General features: G+C 50.3%; 5 protein-coding genes across 5 annotated transcripts; 3 read left to right on the top strand and 2 right to left on the bottom strand.

The window, feature by feature from the left end:
• Positions 1 to 2,282: 2,282 nt before the first annotated feature.
• On the top strand, positions 2,283 to 3,939 carry ASPVEDRAFT_30395 (uncharacterized protein; the record flags this gene model as incomplete). Its single annotated transcript, XM_040810355.1, has 2 exons — positions 2,283 to 2,513; positions 2,563 to 3,939. 2 exons carry the CDS (start codon positions 2,283 to 2,285, stop codon positions 3,937 to 3,939), a joined length of 1,608 nt encoding a protein of 535 aa, XP_040669670.1.
• Positions 3,940 to 7,695: 3,756 nt separating this feature from the next.
• Positions 7,696 to 11,681, top strand: ASPVEDRAFT_136002 (uncharacterized protein; the record flags this gene model as incomplete). Its single annotated transcript, XM_040807255.1, has 2 exons — positions 7,696 to 9,894; positions 9,945 to 11,681. The coding sequence occupies 2 exons, from the start codon at positions 7,696 to 7,698 to the stop codon at positions 11,679 to 11,681; spliced, it is 3,936 nt and encodes a 1,311-aa protein (XP_040669669.1).
• Positions 11,682 to 12,223: 542 nt separating this feature from the next.
• On the bottom strand, positions 12,224 to 15,771 carry ASPVEDRAFT_63459 (uncharacterized protein; the record flags this gene model as incomplete). Its single annotated transcript, XM_040815680.1, has 6 exons — positions 12,224 to 14,232; positions 14,288 to 14,353; positions 14,415 to 14,566; positions 14,630 to 15,020; positions 15,080 to 15,293; positions 15,347 to 15,771. The coding sequence occupies 6 exons, from the start codon at positions 15,769 to 15,771 to the stop codon at positions 12,571 to 12,573; spliced, it is 2,910 nt and encodes a 969-aa protein (XP_040669668.1). The 3' UTR covers positions 12,224 to 12,570.
• Positions 15,772 to 15,961: 190 nt separating this feature from the next.
• ASPVEDRAFT_63458 (uncharacterized protein) lies at positions 15,962 to 18,352 on the top strand (the record flags this gene model as incomplete). Its single annotated transcript, XM_040815679.1, has 2 exons — positions 15,962 to 17,867; positions 18,229 to 18,352. Exons 1-2 carry the CDS (start codon positions 16,297 to 16,299, stop codon positions 18,350 to 18,352), a joined length of 1,695 nt encoding a protein of 564 aa, XP_040669667.1. The 5' UTR covers positions 15,962 to 16,296.
• Positions 18,353 to 18,486: 134 nt separating this feature from the next.
• On the bottom strand, positions 18,487 to 20,714 carry ASPVEDRAFT_30391 (fungal specific transcription factor domain-containing protein; the record flags this gene model as incomplete). The annotated part of the gene is made up of 4 exons (XM_040810354.1): positions 18,487 to 18,627; positions 18,684 to 18,706; positions 18,743 to 19,831; positions 19,895 to 20,714. The coding sequence occupies 4 exons, from the start codon at positions 20,712 to 20,714 to the stop codon at positions 18,487 to 18,489; spliced, it is 2,073 nt and encodes a 690-aa protein (XP_040669666.1).
• Between the last annotated feature and the right edge of the window lie 643 nt (positions 20,715 to 21,357).

Raw genomic sequence — 21,357 nt, 5'->3', positions numbered from 1 at the left:
CCATTGTCACCCACTGAGTACTAGCCTCGCCATTGATCATGCTCGTTGTTCGCCCCTTGTTGACATGTATATCCCCATTGCTAAGACCACACTCCGTCCAGGCGACAGTAGCTGAAAGGCACCTTGGAATGCGTCGAGGCCTCGCCCCAGCATCCAATACACATTCTGCGCCTCTCCCCAGCATGACTAGGCCGACAGGCAAAGGTAAGCAGTTCGTTATTGTACAAACGGGAGGCCTGCAGGGAAGCAGGCAGCAATCGCCTTGAAAGTTTACAGTGAATATTCCAATCCCGAGGACATACGACTCGCTGTTTCCGTTTACAAATAGATCAGAGTCTTGGGCGAATGCAGAGTAAGAGGCTCTGCAGGAGCTCCCTGTCGGGGCTGCCTTCGTAGTGTCATATCCCCATGGCATGCGAGTATTGTTCTTGATTATGCCATCGAGGCAAGACCATACTTTGCTTATTACATGAGTATGTTGTGCCACATTGTCCTTGCCTCGAATTGGCCTTGCTTAGCTGAGCGAGTTCGTCCATTTTGTGGCTTGCTCACTGTGTCGTTGACTCGACAACGTGTAAGGAGATCATACTGGTCACTGAAATGGGCGCGTCTAGAGCGAGGCAACGGGTGTAGATACGACCGAGGGGGTCATAGCCCTAAGAAATGATTCGAAAGACTCTTCTGGGCCCCATGACTGGTTGCAGCTGCACAGTGTAACCACAGATGGTTTGCAAGAGGATTTCCCAGAATGCAAGAATGACAGTTGTGTCAATGCGTCTGTGGTAGAGATCGGTCCCAGTCAAGAATCATAGCCCAACTACTAACCGTTAATAATGTACCAACCTTCGCTGTAAAACTAGCTCCTCGTCAGCATTAGCCGTGAGGAATAGAGACAGACATAGGTAACGTGAGGTCGGTTTCTTCTCATTGCCGCGAAATTGTAGAAAGGCCCTCATTTATACTGCTGCCTTTTCCACATTCCCTTGCCCTAGCCCTGCTATTCTGTGTAACAGAGAAAGCTGCACCTGTCCCGCGCAGAGTCTCAGTCACCAACCCTCCTTCGCGCTCGCCAACTGAATCGGGTGTTCGCCATATCTTAGCATTTACGAGTAAAGAGGGGAAAGAAAAGGGCCAAAGAGAATAGGAAAAGGGAGCTCATAGCCAAGATGACAATCACCTACGGAAAGAACCATACCTTAGCAAGCTGGAGATATACTGGAGGTAGTATAGATGGAACTTACATCTACCCAAATATGTTAAGAGTGTCCTATATCATCCATTCTTTACTTACAGCCAGTACATACGACGACAGGGTGTGCAAAATAGGGCTTCCCGTTCGCTCAGCCGTACCTAGGCCGTACGCCGGCTGGTTAACATGCACCCCAGCTGTAGTATGTTTTTGCTTGTTCTTTTTTGGAACAAGGAGGGATTCGTAGTGTGTTAACAGGGGTTCGACATACTGGGTCTATCTCGGGGATTATAACAACGTTGTTCGCGTTAGAGTTGATACTGGTAGATAAGGGCACCCGTCCTGAGAGGATATCGGCCCCTCGTCATCTGTATGAGAATAATAAGTAGTAACGATAGTAGTCCGATTTCATGGTTTCATGGCAGAGCTGCCTGTTGCACCAAGGCATTTCTGCAGGATTGGTCGCCGAGTTACAATTATACTTTCGTAATATATCAATAATCCTATCGCAACTTCCTGTATAGAATCTCCCTACTAAGGTATTTAATTATAGTAGACATAGAGAACAAATGAATAGGGCTAATCTAAACATTGTAAATAACCTCCATACTTTCATAATAAGATGATAAAATGAGCTGCCTTGCATTGGTTTGTCTTGAGGCCCTTCCGGTCGCGGGAAATCTGTAATTCCGGGGGGCCTTATCGCCGAGTCGCGTGAGTCGTGACTCCTCCATTCATGAACACCGCGGCTGTTAGGCTGGCGATGGAGACAACCGTCCGCCATGATGCTCCTGCCCTCCTGTCTCCGTCGGAAAGCGAAGGAGACCCGCTGCCATGAGGCTGGTCTTGGCGATGACGGGGACCAGCTGCTAGCGGGAGAGAAGATCGAGCGCGGGAGGGAGATCAGATTGACGCCCATGTGAGTTTAGCGGATCCAGCGGCGACTCTGCCTCCCATCTGTATATCCGGACACCACGAATGAACCAAGCCGAAATGTCCTAGCGTCCACTGCCTATACCTGATCTGGGTATATTTAGGAGAAAGTGCTGACTTTCCAAGCTATCTCCTTTTAATAGTCGCGACGTTGGTCATGATGACCGCCCTCTTTATGGACCTGTCATCCCGCACGCCTTCCTTGCCAGCAACCACCCCGTCACAACCCCCGACTATCGGCCTGGACTACGCCAAGTATAAGGGAGTGTCGCTGGACAACGGCGTGGATCAATACCTAGGAATGCGGTTTGCGAGGCCGCCGTTGGGCGACTTGCGGTTCCGTGCACCCCAGGATCCGGAGCACTACAGCGAGGTGCAGAGCGCGACAGAGGTAATATTGATTCTCATCTGCGGCGATATTGACTAATTGTGTCGAATAGTTCGGGTCTATCTGTGTTGGTGTCGGGCAATCTGTTCGCGACAATCTCGCAGAGGACTGTCTGTTTGTTAATGTCTGGAAGCCAACCAACGCTTCCATGGAATCCAACCTCCCTGTGTGGTTGTTCATTCAAGGGGGTGGGTACGCCGATAACACAAATTCCAACTATAACGGCACCAAGGTTGTGGAGAAATCAGGGCACAATATTGTCTTCGTCAACTTCAACTATCGCGTCGGCGTCTTGGGATTCCTGGCCAGCGAAGAAATCCGTCAGAACGGCGACCTCAATGCTGGTCTGCTCGACCAGCGCAAAGTCCTCAGCTGGGTGCAGAAGTACATCCACAAGTTTGGAGGGAACCCTGAACATGTGGTCCTCCACGGCGATTCAGCTGGAGCTGGCTCCGTCGCTCACCATCTTACCGCGTATGGCGGCCATGACTCGAACCTGTTTGTGGGTGCGGTGGCCGAGTCTCCTTTCTGGCCGACTCAACGGACAGTGCCAGAGATGGCATTCCAATACGAGCTCTTTGTCAACGATACCGGCTGTAATGCATCCGCGGATGCCCTGTCCTGTCTACGCTCCACCGATATCGCCACGATCCAGAAGTATAACGTTAAGAGGCCCTTTCCCGGCGGGAGCGACTCTCCCCTTCCACTGTGGTACTTCCTCCCAGTGGTAGACGGCGCCCTCGTCCCTGACCGTCTATCCAGCCTCTTCGAACAAGATAAGATGATTCACGTGCCCCTCATCGTGACAGACGACACCAACGAAGGCACACCCTTTGGCTATAACGCCGCTAACTCTGCCGAAGTGGCTCAGTTCATAAAGAATAATTATCCGGGCCTGGACGAGAACCATCTCAGCGAGATCAAGGAGGCATACCCGAAGCTCGACCCCCTTAACAAGCATAAAGCATACTTCCCCTCCGCATCCAGAGCCTATGGCGAATCAACATTTATCTGCCCGGGGAACTTGATGGCAGCGGCTATGTCGAAACACTTTTCCCCAGAACAAGTCTGGAACTACCGATTCAACGTCCGCGGTCCAGCCGAGGCCGCGAATGGCATGGGTGTACCGCACGTCTTCGAGATACCTTCTATTTTCGGGCTAGGACAGACCAACGAGAACGAGTATTCATTTGCCACCATTAATGCGAATATCATTCCGGTCACGATGAATTACTACCTCAGTTTCATCCAGGAACTGAATCCGAACACTCTCCGCCTGCCGCGGGCGCCTATTTGGGATCCTTGGGGGTCTGGGACGCCCCAGCGATTGAAGTTGCAGACGAACTCATCCGAGATGGAGGATGTTCCCCGGGAACAGCTGGAGAGATGTTCGATGTGGGCCAAGTTTTCGGCGGCCATGCAGCATTGAAAGAGCCTATTATAAACGGAAATTTCGAATCATTTTTCCACGCCTTGTTGTCATGCTTTATGATCAGTATGAAGATAGCAAAGATGAGCCTCTGCCCAAACCATAGTGCGGGAAATTGAGCCTCCACCCGGACCCTGGCCGACCTTCTTTTTTGCCTCGCCTTCGGTGGAATGCGTTTTGTCAATCAGGCCTCCGCTGTGCGCAGCGATCAACTTTCGTATATATATTAATGCGCGCCGGGAGATGAAAGGCGGCTTGGCACAGGTCTATTTATTTATAAAAGGAATAGCCTAATATTGGCTCTATATTAATTATATGATAAGATGAAGCTTTGTATTGTATAATAGTAATTTTAGTAGAAGGCTTACCTGGATTGTAAGTAGTTATAGGTAATAATTTATTATGTAACTAGGCCTATATAGTAGTACCTATAATATATTCTATAAGAAAGTTAGTTATATATATCGAAATGGTAAAAATTACCATTCGACTAAAAAGGCCACTAGTGGTTATCTGACCGTGTTTCTAATTGCATTATATGCTGACAATATATATAACCGTCCACTCTATCTCTATTTCTGATAATCTAACGATTTCCAACAACCAAATGACTACACATACTGCATGGAACAGCAGGACCCGTTCCCCAAGGACAGCCCTGTCCTATTTTCTGTGGTTTTGTACCTTATACGTTGTAGTCTAGCTCACCACCGATGGATCGCAGGTTAATGACCTCACGGGCTGCTTTGTTGTCTCGAGGTGCTGTGCTGCCAACGCCGCATATAATTGTCAGTCTCTGTAACGATATGATAAAATGCACCGGATGAAACCATACCAACCGCATATCCTAGGACCATCAGCGACAAGCCCAGAATGGCGACTTCCTGGCTGCATTTGAATTCGGCGAGAATCGAACCAATTGCGCCTGAATAAGCAGATGATGCCAACGCAACCCCCAGTGTTTTGATTTCAATTAATGCGGTTACACTCCATCGCAAAGCCTGGCTATAGTCCTTGGGGTTCTCAGGGTAGTTTGGAAGCCACTCCACGATATTCTGGTGTCTGTTCTCGGTGTGTTACACCTCCTCAGCGTTACTCAACCATCCCAAGCTGATCCTCTGCTGAGCTGCCATCAGAATGGGACGGCCTGTGCTATTCCAGAGGCAGTGCGCCCTCGAAAGCGTCAAAGCCGATGTATTTTCCACAGTGAATATTAATAATCCTTGGTGCGGCCCAACTGACCACATCCTAGTGCACACAAGAATGCTTCATTTGGAGGAAATGATGAGTGATTTGGTCGATCGGGTGTCTGATGAACGTCCGCAGCATTCCGGGGCTGAATCACTAAGGTCGGTGCATAATACCGTCTATTCTGTCCAGGACGGCGTCCTCCGGGGGGGGGGGGGTGGTTAGCCCCGCAGAAGCAAAGTCTCTCTGCAACATATATCGCAAGATGTTTCAAGAGCACTTCCCCTCCGTTATCGTTGCTGCATGGATGCATCCAGATCAGCTACAGCGGGAGCGGCCGATGCTCTTCCAGGCGATGCTTGTTGTGGCGTCGTTCCGGAACCGACCCAGACAGAGTGAGTTGGAAAGCGTCTTTCTGAAGGGCTTGGGGGAGAGGTTCTTTGTGCGGGACGAGCGGAGCTTCGACTTCATCCAGGGTCTCCTCGTGTATCTGACGTGGTATGTGTGCCTGAAGATGTAGTCAATTTCCTAATCGCGTAGGTACCATTTCAATGGATCCGAATCAAGACAGTATCATGCATACTGACTGGCCTCATTGTGTGTCACCATGGCAGTGAAACTTGGAATCACCATGAAGCCCCCGCGAGGGACAGCTGAGCACGACATGATCCCCAATTCCTAGTCTATTCCTGTCGAGGCCTCACATCAAGCAGGAAGCCATGAGGCCAAGCGGATCCTTGTCGGGGCGTACGTCCAATACACCCTGTAAGCCGAATGGCGAAACATTCTATTCTGCCACTGACGGTTGACAGATGCGCACTGATGTGCCGTAAACAACATCCGCTTACATTCACAACCTATATGGAGGAATGCGCTTTGTCATTACAACAGGACAGCGAGGTAGAGTCGGACAAAATGCTTATATACTACGTTCGACTCCTCTGAATATTCAATGAAGTGTATGATGAGTTTTAGTATGGTGACTCGGACCACACTCTCTCAATAAGTGATGACAAAGTCCAGGTTCTTGTTAAATCACTTGAAGCCCAGCTCAGTTGGTGGAGGGCCAGCCTACCACCAGATCTACTATACTATGGTAAGTAAGTAACCCTATAACTTAATTTAGTAGTATCAGTCTAATTTAGATTGGACACGGGGGTGAGTACATGTGGTTGTATTGATCGAACCTCGTCTCCGTCACCTGTTCGGTATCGGTTGACAGCCTTCTAGGGCTCTCGTATAATCGAAATGACACGAACTCCACCGGCACCAACAAACTATCGCGCATTGGATTGCTGACCATGTTCGAATATCCGCGTGGTACTGGATGTTGCGTATTTATCATAGTATTTTGATGGCTAACACAGAAGACCGAGCCTCTCAGCGAAGGCAAGCGTGGGAATAAGCTAGGCAGCGCGATAGTATAAAGGCCGCATTAAATTTGATTATGGAGCAACGAGGCATGCACTTGCATCTACAGCCCAATAACCCCAAGGCCAAGGCAGACCTTTCCCAATGTAAGAAAAGACTCAAGATGGCAAGGTACAAAATGACCCCCCACGCCGGTAGTAAAATGTGCATGATCACGCCCAGAGAAAAAGCTCTGTCCTGTGACGAGGTGTTAGTGACTTATTGTATTATAGAGGCTAGATCGTGTTGAACCGATCAAGAACACTAAACTCAGTGCACAGTCACGGTAGTCGTACCTCCAGCTAATCGTCTTTTGCTCATTACTATGTATCCTTGTCTACTATGGAGTACACAGATCCTGATTTCATCTCGATCATCTCCATCCTGTGCGTTTTTGGTGGGACTACAACGAGAGACACGCATTCCCTCACCGACAAATGCCCAGCAATATCATATCACTCCCTTGCATAACGCCCCACACAATAGGAAAAGATGTGCTGGGAGTGTTATGATGTGTGATCAAGTAGGAGGATAATGTAATATCTGTGGATGCCAGCCCGAGGAAGTGGTTTCTGGCTCATATTTGCAAGTTACTGTCCCCACCGCCGAGAACGCGATAACCATCACTGGACGATGGATGGTATCCACGAGCCTATATGGTACGTTGGAATCGCAGGATTGGGGTTTCTGGGCTTTCTAGTGACCTTTTCCACTGGCAACTGTATCAATTGGGCACAAAGAAGCGACAAGGCCAGCTTTCCTGTCGGATACAAGGAGGCCACCAATGATACCGTAAAGGGCGTGGCGTCTGAAAATGCAACCGGCCAATGGTTCCAAGCTTCTGCCCCAGCTTTCGCTATATTCGCTGGGATATTGTCGATAGTGCCGATGAGCATTGGAAAGTCTGATCGTCCACAAGCAAGACTTGTAGAAGGAGTAAGTTCTTTAAGTATATTCATATATGAACGGCCCTTTTGCCGTGTGGGCTACTGCGCAAGACACTGACTGTAGTCTGCCGTGTAGGCCGTGCTCGTTTACCAGGCCGTTACAATTCTTCTTAAACACGACACAACTGAGAGATACTATAAGGGTCTTGGTGCCGCTCTCGGTTGTCTTACCTACGCGTTGATTTGTGGATTTCGCCTACACTGTATGTGGATGGCAGATAGGGAAGTTTTGGCTGAACAATGTCTTGTTGCTCAAATTGTATCAACCTGCGTGGCCGGAGTGTGTTATCTGCTCTATCCAAGGAAAGCCGATACCTTACGCAACGGCGTCATAGTCGACCGTCAGTATTCTACTTCCTTCGTTAGTCGAATGTCGTACTCCTGGGTAGGGGGGCTTATCCAGCGGATAAAGTGCAGCTCCACCATCCACCTCAGAGACATCCCGGAGCTGGACGAACTTACACAGGCACAAAACCTGCAAAAATCCTTTGTCAAGATTGAAGCTATTCACCAAAGCCCAAGCTTGGCTGCCACACTATTGCGCTCACATGCAAATGCACTTCTGTGGCAACTCGCCATCTCTGGCATATCTACTTTAGCCGCACTCGGGCCTCAAATCGTTGTCCTCAACCTACTAAAAGTATTGGAAGTTGGTTCAAAGGATCAGGTTACACTCATCGGGCCTGCGGTCTGGATTGTTCTTTTAGGGGTGTCTATCACGGTAACAAATTCATTGGTGATGTGGAAGTCGTGGCTACAACTGAATGTGCTTCAAACTCGAACATATTCCCAATTAATGGCGGTTTTATTTGACAACACCGTCAAGGGCGAGATGGGATCTTTCCCAAAGGGGGAAGAGAGGCCTGATCACAGTGCGATCAGTCTTGTGGTCACCGACGCAAAGAAAATAGCCGAGTTCATGGGAAATTGTTATCAGTTATGGGAGACACCCCTCCACATCGGATTAACAGTCATTCTTTTAACCCACCTGCTGAAATGGAAAAGCGTCTGTGCTGGCCTCACTACCCTCTCATTAACTTCGTTGCTAGGAATACTCGCAGGGAATAGATTATCGTCCGCCAATTGTGGACTTGCAGCAGCTCGCGATAAAAAAACGGGCCAGATCACAGAGCTGCTAAACTGTATCAGAGAGGTGAAACTTCTTGCCGTGGAAGACAAATGGGAGAAACGAATCAATATTCTGAGGGACGCAGAGATTTGGCATCAGTCCAAGGTGATTCAATGGAAGACCATCGTGGAATCCATTTGTGCAGCTGAACCAATCCTGCTCTCCGCTGTAATGCTCGGAACCCATGTGCTTCTTTTCGGACATTTATCCCCATCTGCTCTCTTCACCTGCTTAGCGCTTCTGGACCGGTTACAACATTCGTTCGAGAGGATCCCACATATATTAACTGAAGTGGCAACGGTGAGACTGTCCACGAGCAAGGTCCAGGAGTACCTCCATCGTCCACGCAAGCAAAACAGCGTCGTTCGCGGAGCGCAGATCGATATGAGAAATGCTACCATCACATGGGCCGGCGTCAACGACGGTTTCCATCTGAAAGACATGAACATGAATTTCTCGGCCGGGAAGCAGACTGTTGTGCATGGACCTACGGGATCTGGCAAAAGTCTGCTTTTGACAACGATCTTGGGACAAAATGACATCCTGAAAGGCACGGTGCGGAGCCCTTACACAAAGGGCCTTTGTCCGGTTGCATACGTACCGCAGAACCCTTGGGTAGAAAGCTGCACATTTCGAGATAATATCCTATTTGGGCTTCCATACAATCCCAGCCGGTATGTGGAAGTCATCGTCGCCTGTGCGTTAGACATCGATCTGCAGAGTCTGCACGACGGGGATCTCACTGTGCTCTACCAAAATGGCACCAACCTCAGCGGGGGTCAGAAGGCGCGGCTGGCTCTCGCGCGTGCTCTATATTCGAATTCACCGATTCTACTCCTAGATGGGGTATTGAGCTCGGTAGATCGGAGGACCGCTGGCCACCTGGTGGAGTTTGCGTTGAACGGGAGACTCGCGGCCGGGAGAACATGTATACTTGCTGTGGACCGTGTTAACTTTGCTTTCCGTGGGACGCACTGTCTAGTACGGCTAGACCGACAGAGAATGGAATCTAGATACGCCGTCACGAATCTGCGGCCAAATGGGTTCAATTGCCCCTTGGACAGGAGTTTTGAGGAGGCGTGTCAACGGCACCAGGACTTTCTTGCAGATGAATCTACCGGTGCCTATCAGAAAAGTCCAGTAGCAGAAGAAATATATACATACCATGGACGTCCAGACCTAGAGGCCATCACACAGTTCATGGGGCTATGTGACTGTCCGCTTGGATGGCTTCTGATAGGGTTATTTTTTGTGGTGGCTATAGCGGTGACGCTTGGGAAAGTAAGCTTTTGAGCCAAACCCTTGAATATCTGCCCAGACTAATGTACTAGACACATGTTACGATGTCTTTGACAACCCATCAACAAAACCAATCCAAACCGGCCAACACGGCAGCCTATCTTCCCCTTTATTTGGTCCTCTCTATCTGCGGCGTTTTAGTGAAGAGCCTGAATAGCTACCTAGTCCTGGCTTTGCCATTTCGCGGCTCCAAGAAGCTTTTCCGACGCCTACTCCGCGGCATCTTGCGTGCAGATTTGCGATGGCTCCTTGCCACACCGGCTGGGAGCCTAATAGGGAGACTGTCTGCTGACAGCTCCACCGTGGACGAGAGAATCGGCCAGCACCTTAATCTCGTCATAGTCCATGCGGTTAACATTGCGACATGTGTTCTGTCAGGAGCAATAGCTAGCCCTGTTGATATCTGTGTTGCATTGGGAACCCTCCTGTCCATTTTACGGCCTGCTGCCGACTACTTGACTGCCATCCGAGAGATTAAACGGATCGAGAGTATTTCTCTAGGCCCCATACTGGACCACTTTACGTCATGTATCACAGGGCTGAGCACAATTAGAGCATACGCAAGGGATGAGGACTACCTCAAACTGGCATTTGACCGGATTGATGTACTATCCCGCGCTTCATGGCATCGATGGCTTCTCAACCAGTGGATTGGTTTTCGCATGGGAGTGATAGCGGCAATTTTCACTTCATTCACTGTTGCCATGATTGTTTTTACAGGCGACATGGGTGTTGATGTTGCGGCGGTCGGTTTCACGGCCAGCGTCGCTATCAAGCTAGCCGATTGCCTTACCGCTGCGGTTAAATCATATGTTACTCTGGAGATGGACATGGATAGCCTGGATCGAATGTTCGAGTACTGCATGGTTCATACGGAGGACGGCTATGCTGATGAACAGGATGCTGAATGGTCACCGCAAGGTTGTATAGAAGTCTTGGACCTGACAGCCACCCATGCGCCTGAGCTACAACCCGTTCTACGTGGGGTGACATTCTGTGTATCGCCAGGGCAGCGATTAGGGATAGTTGGGCGGACGGGGGCGGGCAAATCATCTCTTGGTTTGGCTCTGGCCAGGTTCCTTGACGTTCAAAATGGGATGATTAGGATAGACGGCGTGGATATCCGTCAAGTTCAGTTGCGGCAGTATCGTCGGAGGGTGTCGCTTATCCCCCAGACGCCCGTTCTGTTTTCAGGGACTATTGGCAGCAACCTGGATCCGTTCTGTGAAAAAGATGACCTGGATATCATTGATGCCCTTAGAAAGATACACTGGTTTCGGCATTTCGATGCTTGTGATGTGGCGGGCGGAAACCTGCGGTCTACGGACGCTATCCGTGAGGACAATTATACAGCTGAGCTATCGATGAAGCAGGCCTCCGCTATACTACAGACTACCATTGCGGCTGGGGGGTTAAATATCTCCCAAGGGCAAAGGCAGTTACTTTGTTTGGCTCGGGCAATTGTGGCGCGGCCGAAGGTCGTGATCCTGGATGAGATCACTTCCTCTGTGGATACAGAGACCGACCGGCTCATACAAAGGTCTTTGAAGACGGCATTCCATGGGACTACTATAATTGCAATTGCTCATCGCCTACAGGCCGTTGTAGAGTTTGATCGGATCTTAGTTCTGGAGGAGGGACGAGTTGCTGAGTTTGGTGCGCCGCTTGAGCTTATGGCAAGACCAAACGGAGCCTTTCGGGCGATAGTCGAAGAGCATGTGAAGAGTGAAGAGCTAAGGCTGACTATGGCCCAGGGAGCCGAGAGATAGGTTTTCGAGAGGGTGTATCTTGACGTATCTGGAGGAGAATCCCCGGATTCTACTTCCACGGCTAGGCTATGGGACCTTCCGGATTATCCGTACATAGGCTACTCTAAACTTATGTCGACCAAGATGGCCTCTGCATTTACATATGTGAATATAACTGCGGGGTATTCGAGGCCCAAGCGTTGTGCGGCAGTGGCGGGCTAGTTTTTGATAGCAAGATAGAAAGACCATGCATGCCCAACTTCGCATCCTAAATAGGTAGGATAGTAGTTCAAAGAGAGAGGTCCAGCTTACCCCTCACCACCTGAGATAAGCCCCTCCTGTGAAGTACCTGAAGATCCTGTTTTTTGCAAGCGGAGAAACCATTCAATACTTAAACATGATAGGAAACAAGATTATGGACGATCCCTGTTATATTGATAGATCAGGCGGTGTTAGAAGTATAGGAGTTGAAGGCTATAATACTTCTATTATAGAGAATTCTAGTTTCCTATAGAGAAACTACTAATTCTAGGGTTAGTAACTATTATAGCTATAACTGTTATATATTATCTGAATATTATCTAGCTACAAGAGGACGGTTGAATACACAGGAATGATAGGCAATCTAGCGTGTACTAAGTAAGTATTCCACCGCATCCATCAATTCAGCCGACTGGCAACATACAGACGGTATGCTTCCTAGACCATTGGACTTGGATGTATTTAGCCCTACACGGACGCACCTTGCACACGTAGAAAGCATGTCTACCCAGTGCGACCTCTATTGCAGTTGGATACCTACTGTAACTGAAATCACCAACCCATCTGAAGATGTTATTCCTATCCACCCAGTCATGGAGACCATATGTGGGAGCAAATCTGGAACAATTAAACCCATTGGAACCACGGCCTAAACCAAAGACGTGGCTGGCGGGCCTAGATAGCTCGGCCTAACGCCACCCAAGTCCAGGATCAGTTTCTCTATCAATAGCCCCTCGCTTCGAGGCCTAATGCCGACGCGATGAGCACCAGCAGAGAGACACTTGATGGTGTGTTTTCGATTCCAAACACAGTCCATAACAGCCGTAGACCACCCAGGAGGTAATTTACCCTGGGACTCAGGCTCTTGCAGTAGAGAAATGGGACCTGTAATAGTGCCGTCTATCGCGATGTCGTAGGTCAACGGGTCCTCTGAGCTCGTTTCAAGGGCCATGGTGAAGTATAGTCCAAGAATTACGGAAGAATGCTCAGAAAAGGTGTATATATCGTAAGTCAGGAATGGAATGTGCTCCGCGGATATATAGAGAGCAGTCATTTTAGAACGCAGCCCTATGACCCCATTCATTGTCCGGCCCAGATACGGATGATGCTCGTAACATTGCAGCTGGTTAGAGGTCAATCCGACCTCGCCCGGCTCTATGGCTATGTACCCATCAGCCTCGACGAAGCCGTGAAAATCAAAAGCGAGAGGGCGCTTGACGACGGGGACGTGAACTTGTTCGAAGTCTCCCTCGGAAGATCGAATGGCGACATGAACCACTCCGTCGTACCCAACAGGAACTTGTGGCCAATCAATTGAGATTTTAATCCTTGGGTCTACCTGCGTGTTGACTGAGATATCTCCTGCGCACGAACTAAGATGGATCCATGGCTCCGACCCTGTCGCGGTCCATTGAAAGGCCTTGCTACCACGAGAATATATCTCGAAGTATCGACTTTCTGCGGAATAGGGAGAAAGAACCGGGACAGTCAAGCCTGGCACAAGATCATTCTTCGACGGCTGCATGCGGTCGGTTTCTTCGTTAATAAGGCCCGGCCGAATGCCTGGATGACCTTCAACTGCGACGCCCATCCAACCAGCAATGGGGTTGGAGTCTTGTTGTTGCTGTATGTAGCAGAGCCCAGTGATGAGGTCACGACTAGGGTCATGCCATGTTTGCGTAGAGTAGCCGTAGTGCGGCTGCCGCATTATGTGATTCCATTTATCGCCCATCCAGGGGTTGTTGTGGTATAATTGGCAGAGGCCAAAGTCCTCATCGAAGAGGTGGAGCACTCGCTTGGCCCACGCATTAGTGCTTGTCCTGCGCTGCTGCCCATAGAGTTTGTTTTTCGCCTGTGCGATCCGAAGTTCAGTGTAGATGCGGGACGCTTTGATCGGATGCAGGACAAGCTGGAAGAAGGCAGCCTTGTAGTCGCAGTCTACCCGCGCAAAGGCCTGCGTCACTGCATCTTCTATAGTTTTCCAGCGTGAGAGAACAGTCTCTGCTTCGCGGTAGTTGAGGACCGAAAGAGTGTCGGCTTCGAGATGCTCATGTTTGCGAATCGCGAGGAGACGATCATGCTGCAGGAGCAAATCAGCAACCAGGCCCGCATTTCCTGCGCCTAAGCTCTGGGCTGAGAAGTGGCTGAAGAAGTCAGGGATGCGTGAAGCTGTGACACAGTTGATATCCCACGCCATGCTCATTGCAAAAGTGAACGGAAACTCAAGCGGCTTTATGTCTCCCACGTTGATCACCCAGATGTTGGTGATTCCGTGGTCGTACGCTCTTCGCAATTGCTGGTATATCTTGCCCTGTAATTCTTAGTCTTAGAGGAGACTTATCAGTATCAACAGGACGTGCACTAACACAGGAGTTCGTGTTGATCCATTTGTATCCACGTGGACGGCCGACATATTCGAGGTGATAGTATAGCTATCGTATTTGTCAATGACTAGGGTAAAAAAGAAAAGAAAAGAAAACAGTCGACACTCACCCCTAGTCCACCTGTTCGTTTCCGCTCTGCATCTGTGGGAAGCCGCCGAACATTCCCAAAATTATCGTCCGGAAACATCAGCGTCACATCGTCTGGGATGGCAAGGCCCGCTTCATAGTATTCCAGTACTTCCTTATATAACGCCATAAGTTCTGTTATATCTCAAAAGCTGATTAGACATGAAAGAGGGCCAGTATTTCAAGAAAGCAACGTACGTCGCTCGCCGTCTTCTCTCCCGTATGTCTTCTGGATGATCTGTCTCTGCGTCTTCAGCACCTCTGCCAGGGCTGTCTTCGGATCATCCGCTTTCATCTTCTCGTCACCTTCGCCCCGCATCCCCAAGGTGATGAAAGACTCATATGGCTCTGCCCTCTCCGCCCCTTCCTCGAAGAACTTTGTGATCTTATCGCGGCTGGGTAGCCAGGCCCATTCGGCGTCCCCTCTTGCACGCCACTCGGTGGTAGATCGTTGCATTGGCTCATGATGAGAAGTAGACAAGACAATGCCATAGGCATTCGCCATCACCTGGTTTCGCGCGTCGTCGGCGAAGAAACTGCTGCCCGGAAACGGATGTCCAGACCACATTGCGGGCCATAGGAAGTTTGCCTAGAGACGCGGTTTAAAACGATTCTTTCTGCATGGCCAAGGGCAGCGACTGGACTTACCTTCAGACGGAGTAGCAGCGCAAATACCCTCTTGTAGAAGTCGAAATTGTATTTAGGCCCGATCTTCTCGTGCACCCAGCTCGTAAGTGCCGGGGCCTCGTCGTTGATGAACAGCCCTCGGTATCGGACACTCGGCTCACCCTGGTATGTCGTCGTGGGTAGTGCGTAGATCTCGCTGTGGGGTTGGACGGGGACATCAGCCCACCAGTGCCATCTATGAATTGTCAGTTCCATTGGCAGGGCTGAGAATTGACCACGTTGTCTTACGGTGACACGCCGATCTGCTCGGAAAGTGTATAGATGCCAAAGATGGCCCCGCGCTTATCACTCCCCGCAATAACAAAACACTTCTTCGTCCATGGCAAGCTTAAGGTAGTTGTCATACACGATTCCCACTTCCCGTCGATTTGGCGTACGTCGAGCCAGCCGTCGTCGATAAGGCTGCGGAGTATAGAAGACCTCTCAACACTGCCAAGCAGGATCACTCCATCCAAGGGCTCATCATCTTGTCCAGCTGGCTTTTGCTTCAGGATCTTTGGCTTCTGCCCTGTAACCTGCTCGAGGTCATCCGCAAGATCCCTGCCTGCGATTTGGATACCCTCGTAATCGCCCGGATCAACCAGCAATGGCAAACCAGGGAGGCTCACGCCGCCCTCAACAGGTTTGAAGCTCACCAGTGGCGTATGCAGCATTCTTCGCGTCATGCCTGGGGAGACTTGTAGGGGAGCTGAAGGAGTCAGCGGAAAGGCGATCGAACATAGAAGGTCTGTTCACGGCCCAGCATGATTGACCGGCTAATTAGTATATAAGGGGTCGTCGACACTAAAATGTAAAACATCTATGAGGTTTGACTGTATCCACAGACTACCCAAGTTCAAAGGTGGAAAAACATGAGTGGAACCGGTTGCCGTCTCCGTACGAGCTTCAACTGCGGTTCTGCTTCTCCGCGTCCGAGCTTTCCGTTTTCCGTCTCCGTCCACTTGGGATTTGGGCTTAACTCTGTTTCTTGTCTATTTTACCGAAGGACCTGTCTCAGGCGGCGTCATCGGTCAATTCTGGAGGGCACTCTGCAGTTGCCCATGGGGTGATGCCAGGAGGGTGAACCATCGGGGTTAGCCCAACATTAACGATCAGTATATAGCAGACTGCTTATCCCAACATCCAGACCTAATGTCCCTCGTTGGAACCTCTAACTCATTTCCTTTGTGCTTACCACCATGGTCGCCACCAAGCCCTCACAGTCCGACCATGTCGAGATGATATCCTCAGCCATCGAAGACCCTCCAGGCAAGGATGGAATGACCGTCGCAGAAAAGGCGTATATCGCCACCGAAAGCGAGCACACGATGACTGTGTGGGACGCCTTGAAGCGATACCGCAAGGCGTGCCTGTGGTCGATGGCCTTTTCCCTCACAATCATCATGGATGGCTACGATACCGCTATTCTGGGCTCCCTGCAAGCCTTCCCGGCCTTCCAATACAAGTTCGGGCACCAAGTCGGCGACACCGCGGACTACCAGCTGAGTCCTCGCTGGCAGGCTGCCATTGGGCTGTCCAACCCATTGGGCAATTTAATCGGCGTTTACATCAACGCCTTCCTAACGGAGCGCATCGGACACAAGAAGACGCTGCTGGGAACCCTGGTCTACCTCTGCGCAGCAATATGCATTACCTTTTTCGCGCAGAGCGTCCAGATGTTCTTTGCCGGATCGCTTCTTTCAGGCTTTGCATGGGGTGTTTTCACAACGATGGCCCCTGCGTACGCATCTGAAGTCTGCCCCGTCGTGCTGCGCAGCTACCTGGAAACCTGGGTTGTAATCTGCTGGGGCCTAGGCCAGTTTGTCTCGTTCGGCCTTCTCAAGTCCTATTCCTCCCAAAAACGAGACTACTGGGCCTGGAGGATCCCCATCGGTGTACAATGGGCCTGGCCCGTAATAATCATCCCGATCATCGCGTTCGCTCCTGATTCCCCCTGGTGGCTCGTCCGGAAAGGCCGCGTTGACGCGGCCGAAAGGTCCGTCCTCCGAATCTCAACGGCAACGCGTCAAGAGGCCAAACAGGCCGTCGCCCTGACGACGCACACAAACGAGCTCGAGAAAGCCGAATGTGAAGGAACTGGTCTTCTGGACTGTTTCAGGGGCAACAACCTCTGGCGCACGGAGATCGCTTGCGCCGCGTGGACTATCCAGCAGCTCTCCGGCTTCGTCGTGAGCGGTTACGGCACATACTTCTTCCAACAGGCGGGCTTGAAAACAGAGGACTCGTTTAGCATGAGCGTTGGACAGGCTGGGATCCACCTCGTATGTAATCTCGTCGCCCTGCCTGTCCACGGCCGCTTCGGTCGCCGCCCTCTCTTTCTAGTCGGCATTGTCCTAATGGCATGTACGTGGTTCATCATCGGCTTTGTTGCGCTCGCCCCAGCTAGCTCTGCTCAGGGGTACGCCGAATCGGCAATCTACATGCTTTGGTATGTTGTGTACCAGATCACCATTGGACCCGGGTCGTACATCATCGTGGGTGAGACTTCCACGACGCGCCTGCGCTCCCACACGATCAGCATCGCGCGAAATTGCTACAACATCACATCGATCTTGAACACCGTTGTCGGGCCATATATTCTGAACCCCACGGCTGGGAACTGGAAGGGTAAGTGCGGGTTCTTAACCGGCGGTCTGCTGGTTCTATCCTTTGTGTGGGCGTTTTTCCGCCTCCCGGAGATGATAGGGCGGACGTATGAAGAGCTGGATATTTTGTTTGCTATGAACTTGTCTGCGAGGCAATTTAAGAAGCAGCCTCTTGATATTGGTATGAGGAGGATCGAAGGGGAAGTAAATAAGGAGGATGCTGAGGTGCAGGCACCCGCGAAGCAGGAAGTTAATGCTTAGTATCGCCGAGGAGTGATGTGATGCGACAGCGTTTGGCAGGATTCCGGTTATTTCTTGTTGCGTGGTCTATGCTGCCCTTCTTCGTGTTGCTATTTCAGCCAGCTAGTTAGATAATGGCTTCGATGGAGACCATCGGTAGCTTATATTCGATTGAGCTTAGCAAAGGTCCTATCCTATCCCAGCCCGGTGCAATCACAGTACCGGGCTCCTTTTTTTCTTATTCAGGGAGAAGCAACCAATTCACCATATATTTACATAAAACAGCCGACTTCTGTCGACTTTCACTATTGCCAGTTGTGACCGTCGTCAAGATGCCAGCTACCTCCACTTGCTCTGGAAGGAAATAGCTACCGGGAAATTATGTTACACAGGATGTCTCGCGTATTAATACCAGGAACCTTTTCAAAGATAAATATCTGTTCTGTAGCCAGGTGAAATTAAACCATGCCCTTCCTGACCTCTGTTTCCTCGATTGCTGTACAGTTTTTCTTTTATAGACAGGAAAACAAAATAGTACAATGATCACATATAAACCCCCCTTGCACCCCCTATCCACCTATACTGCGCAAGCAGCTTCCTAGTAAGCAGTTTCGATTCGGGTATGATCACTTGTTGGCCACGCGACGCCAGCAAAGTTAACCTGAACGCCTTGCAGACGTTTCTCTGCAAGTAAGAACATGGTCAGTCAATGAACTGGCGCTGAGTTCGAAGTCACATACCTGGAACTCTGTATCGAGCGTAGCTATGGATATCTCGTGACACCGAATAATCAACTCACAAGCTTTCTCTACGAAAGAGTTCGGCCCAACCTGCATCAAACGCTCCGCTAATCGCAAGAACGCCAAGCTCCCTTGGAAGAGGTAGATCGGGAATAGAAGTGGCATGAAAGACAGATACCTGTCTCGCCGCAGGATATCTGGAATAAGTTGTGCTGCATTGACTGAGCTGGACGTACTGACGTGGAAACTGGAAGATGAAGCCCAGCTACCATCATCGTCAGTTAAAATTAAAATTGGGTCCCATTCACCGTGGAGGAGGGCGCGGAGGACATGGACCATGTACTGGCTATAACTCGCCACAACTTGGGCTAGTTTCTGTGTCTCGAGTTCCGAGCTGGCGTGTGTAGCTTCTGTATTGGGGATGTCTTGCAGTTGAGTTTGAGCTTGGGGTTCAATGCCATTTTCACTGGGGGACATGCAGAATAACCCTTTCGGTAGCTGAAGGACCTGAAGGCTCTGCTCACAATCAGCGAGCTCGCCTTCTATGGCCTTCAGATGAGACGACCGGTCAACAGCGCCAAGGCGAGGGTTGTGGTTCAGCTGGCGGAAATCCACGATGTCTCCGAGGATAGTCATGAGAGGAAGGAAGTAGCCGAAGAATCCAGCATCTCGTACTTGTGTTGATGGGCCATATTCTGGGGCTGGTAATTCCCCGAATGGGATGGTGTCAAATGCTTCCCAAGCCCACTCAGGTAGAGGCCTCTTCACACTCTGGGCCTCTGAATCACTGATCTGCAGCGGCTTGTTGAATGCCAGCGCGAGATGCCTGTCTAGGCAATACACAAGCCAAAATACCCTGTATGACTCTTCCTGTTGTTCTCTGCCTGCAGAAGGGACCCCGTCCGATACGGCAGACTGTGCGACACTGTCATCTGAATGCGAGACGTGCTGCTTAACCCGGTCCACAGCCTGATTGAACCACCTAAGACAGCTAGCGTTGGATCCCTTGGATAAAGTGGCAGTTGTCAAGAGTAGAAATGATAGAGTCTCGTCCACGTACTCGCACTCCATCGTGATTCTCTGTCGTTCGGGATTTGCATCAGTACCACCAGGCTGGAAATACCCATGCCCGTCAACTCCGCCATTTCCTGCCGATGAAGGCCAAGATTAGTTTTTATTTTAACAGATACAGTATAAGACATATATTCTACCTATGCTCTGGCCTGTCAATGCCACAACACTTGAAAATAGGCGCTGGGTTGTATTCATCTCCAAGTTTGCTGTCTGCGAAACGGTCCATAGAATAACCAATAATAGCAAGGGAGAGGTCGGCCTATAGCTGTCTTGCCTCTGGAGTGATTCTCTTCGAATGATAGGTGACAGGACATAGGGACAGCGAGTTCCAATGTCTAACGTCTCGTGTTTCGCAAAGTAGGTGTCCAGGAGATCACAGGCGTCCTCTAGTGACAGGTCGGCTGTTTCCACCAATGGAAAGACAGAAAGGAGACATGGATAGCGGCATATCGGGTATTCTCTGTCAATGCTCAAAGGTATGGTGCATATAGGACTTACACATGGGTAAGAGGTGTCTGTAATGAGACCAGTGCCTTCGCTGGGAATGTCGAGACCCAGGATTGCGTTGCTGGTATCGAGGAGCGGCGATATATCAGGCAGACCAGGGACGGCGGACAGTCCCAAGCATCCGGTATACATCTCCTCAATGAGGCCAGTTGGGCTTTCAACCAACGCCTGTTCGTTCTTATCATCTGGTAACGAGGATTTAGGACGCTCTTTGAGTGTGTCGACGCTGGTTGGCGTTGGAGGATCACCATGACAGGCAACGTGTGCGACTGCATTTTGAGGTGGGGAGTTGACCTGTTCGTGCTCTTGAATCGTGTCATCGTCGCACTTGGATCCTCGCTTTGGGCCGCGCTTCCCGGTCGGACGGTCATATTCGCAGCTACGTTTCAGCACTAGGATGATCAGAAGAATTGGAGGACCGATTGTGGGAAGAAAGGCGCAACCATACATTCGCAGCGTCGACTATAAAGAGTGATCTCGTTATGCTCAAGACTTGACATTCCAACGAGGGAAATAACATGCGTACCATGGACGTCCTCCATCACAGCGAGTCCGTGATTTATTGCATCGGTCACAAGCTCGGCGGACGCGGTCAAGCTTGAGTGACGGTTGATTCGGCATTATCAAGGTCGTATCAATCGATGGCGGAGGATCATTGAAAATAAATGGTAATGGTGGAAGGTCGTCTGAATGCACGGAAGTATATACACAGTGACACGTTGATTGGCGTATTGTCGATTATCTATTTAGCTTCAAGCCAAGAGGGTCGGCATTCCTACCGTTCGCATTCGTCTCTAGCCTGCGGCCACAGCGCCCCCAGTGCGGTTTGGATCTGAGTCTATTCTTTGTTTCCTTCCGGCTTCCCCGACGGATAGACGGATATGCAGCGGATAGGCTGGTGGGACTCCTTGGGGAAAGATCAGCCACGACGCGTACTCTCTTACAGAGGTTTCAGCCTGTGGGAGGCTTATATTCGTCCTTGTTGCATTACGGCTCCCAAGATGTTAAATTAACAGTGCTCCTCCCCCGTGATTCCATTGCAATATATACATGTTGACGTTATTGGTAAGATATCGAGTGAAATGTCGATCCT

This window comes from Aspergillus versicolor (assembly GCF_001890125.1).
Source record: "Aspergillus versicolor CBS 583.65 unplaced genomic scaffold ASPVEscaffold_7, whole genome shotgun sequence".
Lineage (NCBI taxonomy): Eukaryota > Fungi > Ascomycota > Eurotiomycetes > Eurotiales > Aspergillaceae > Aspergillus > Aspergillus versicolor.
Note: the sequence above shows the minus strand (reverse complement) of the source record. Positions and strands in the feature narration are given on the sequence as shown.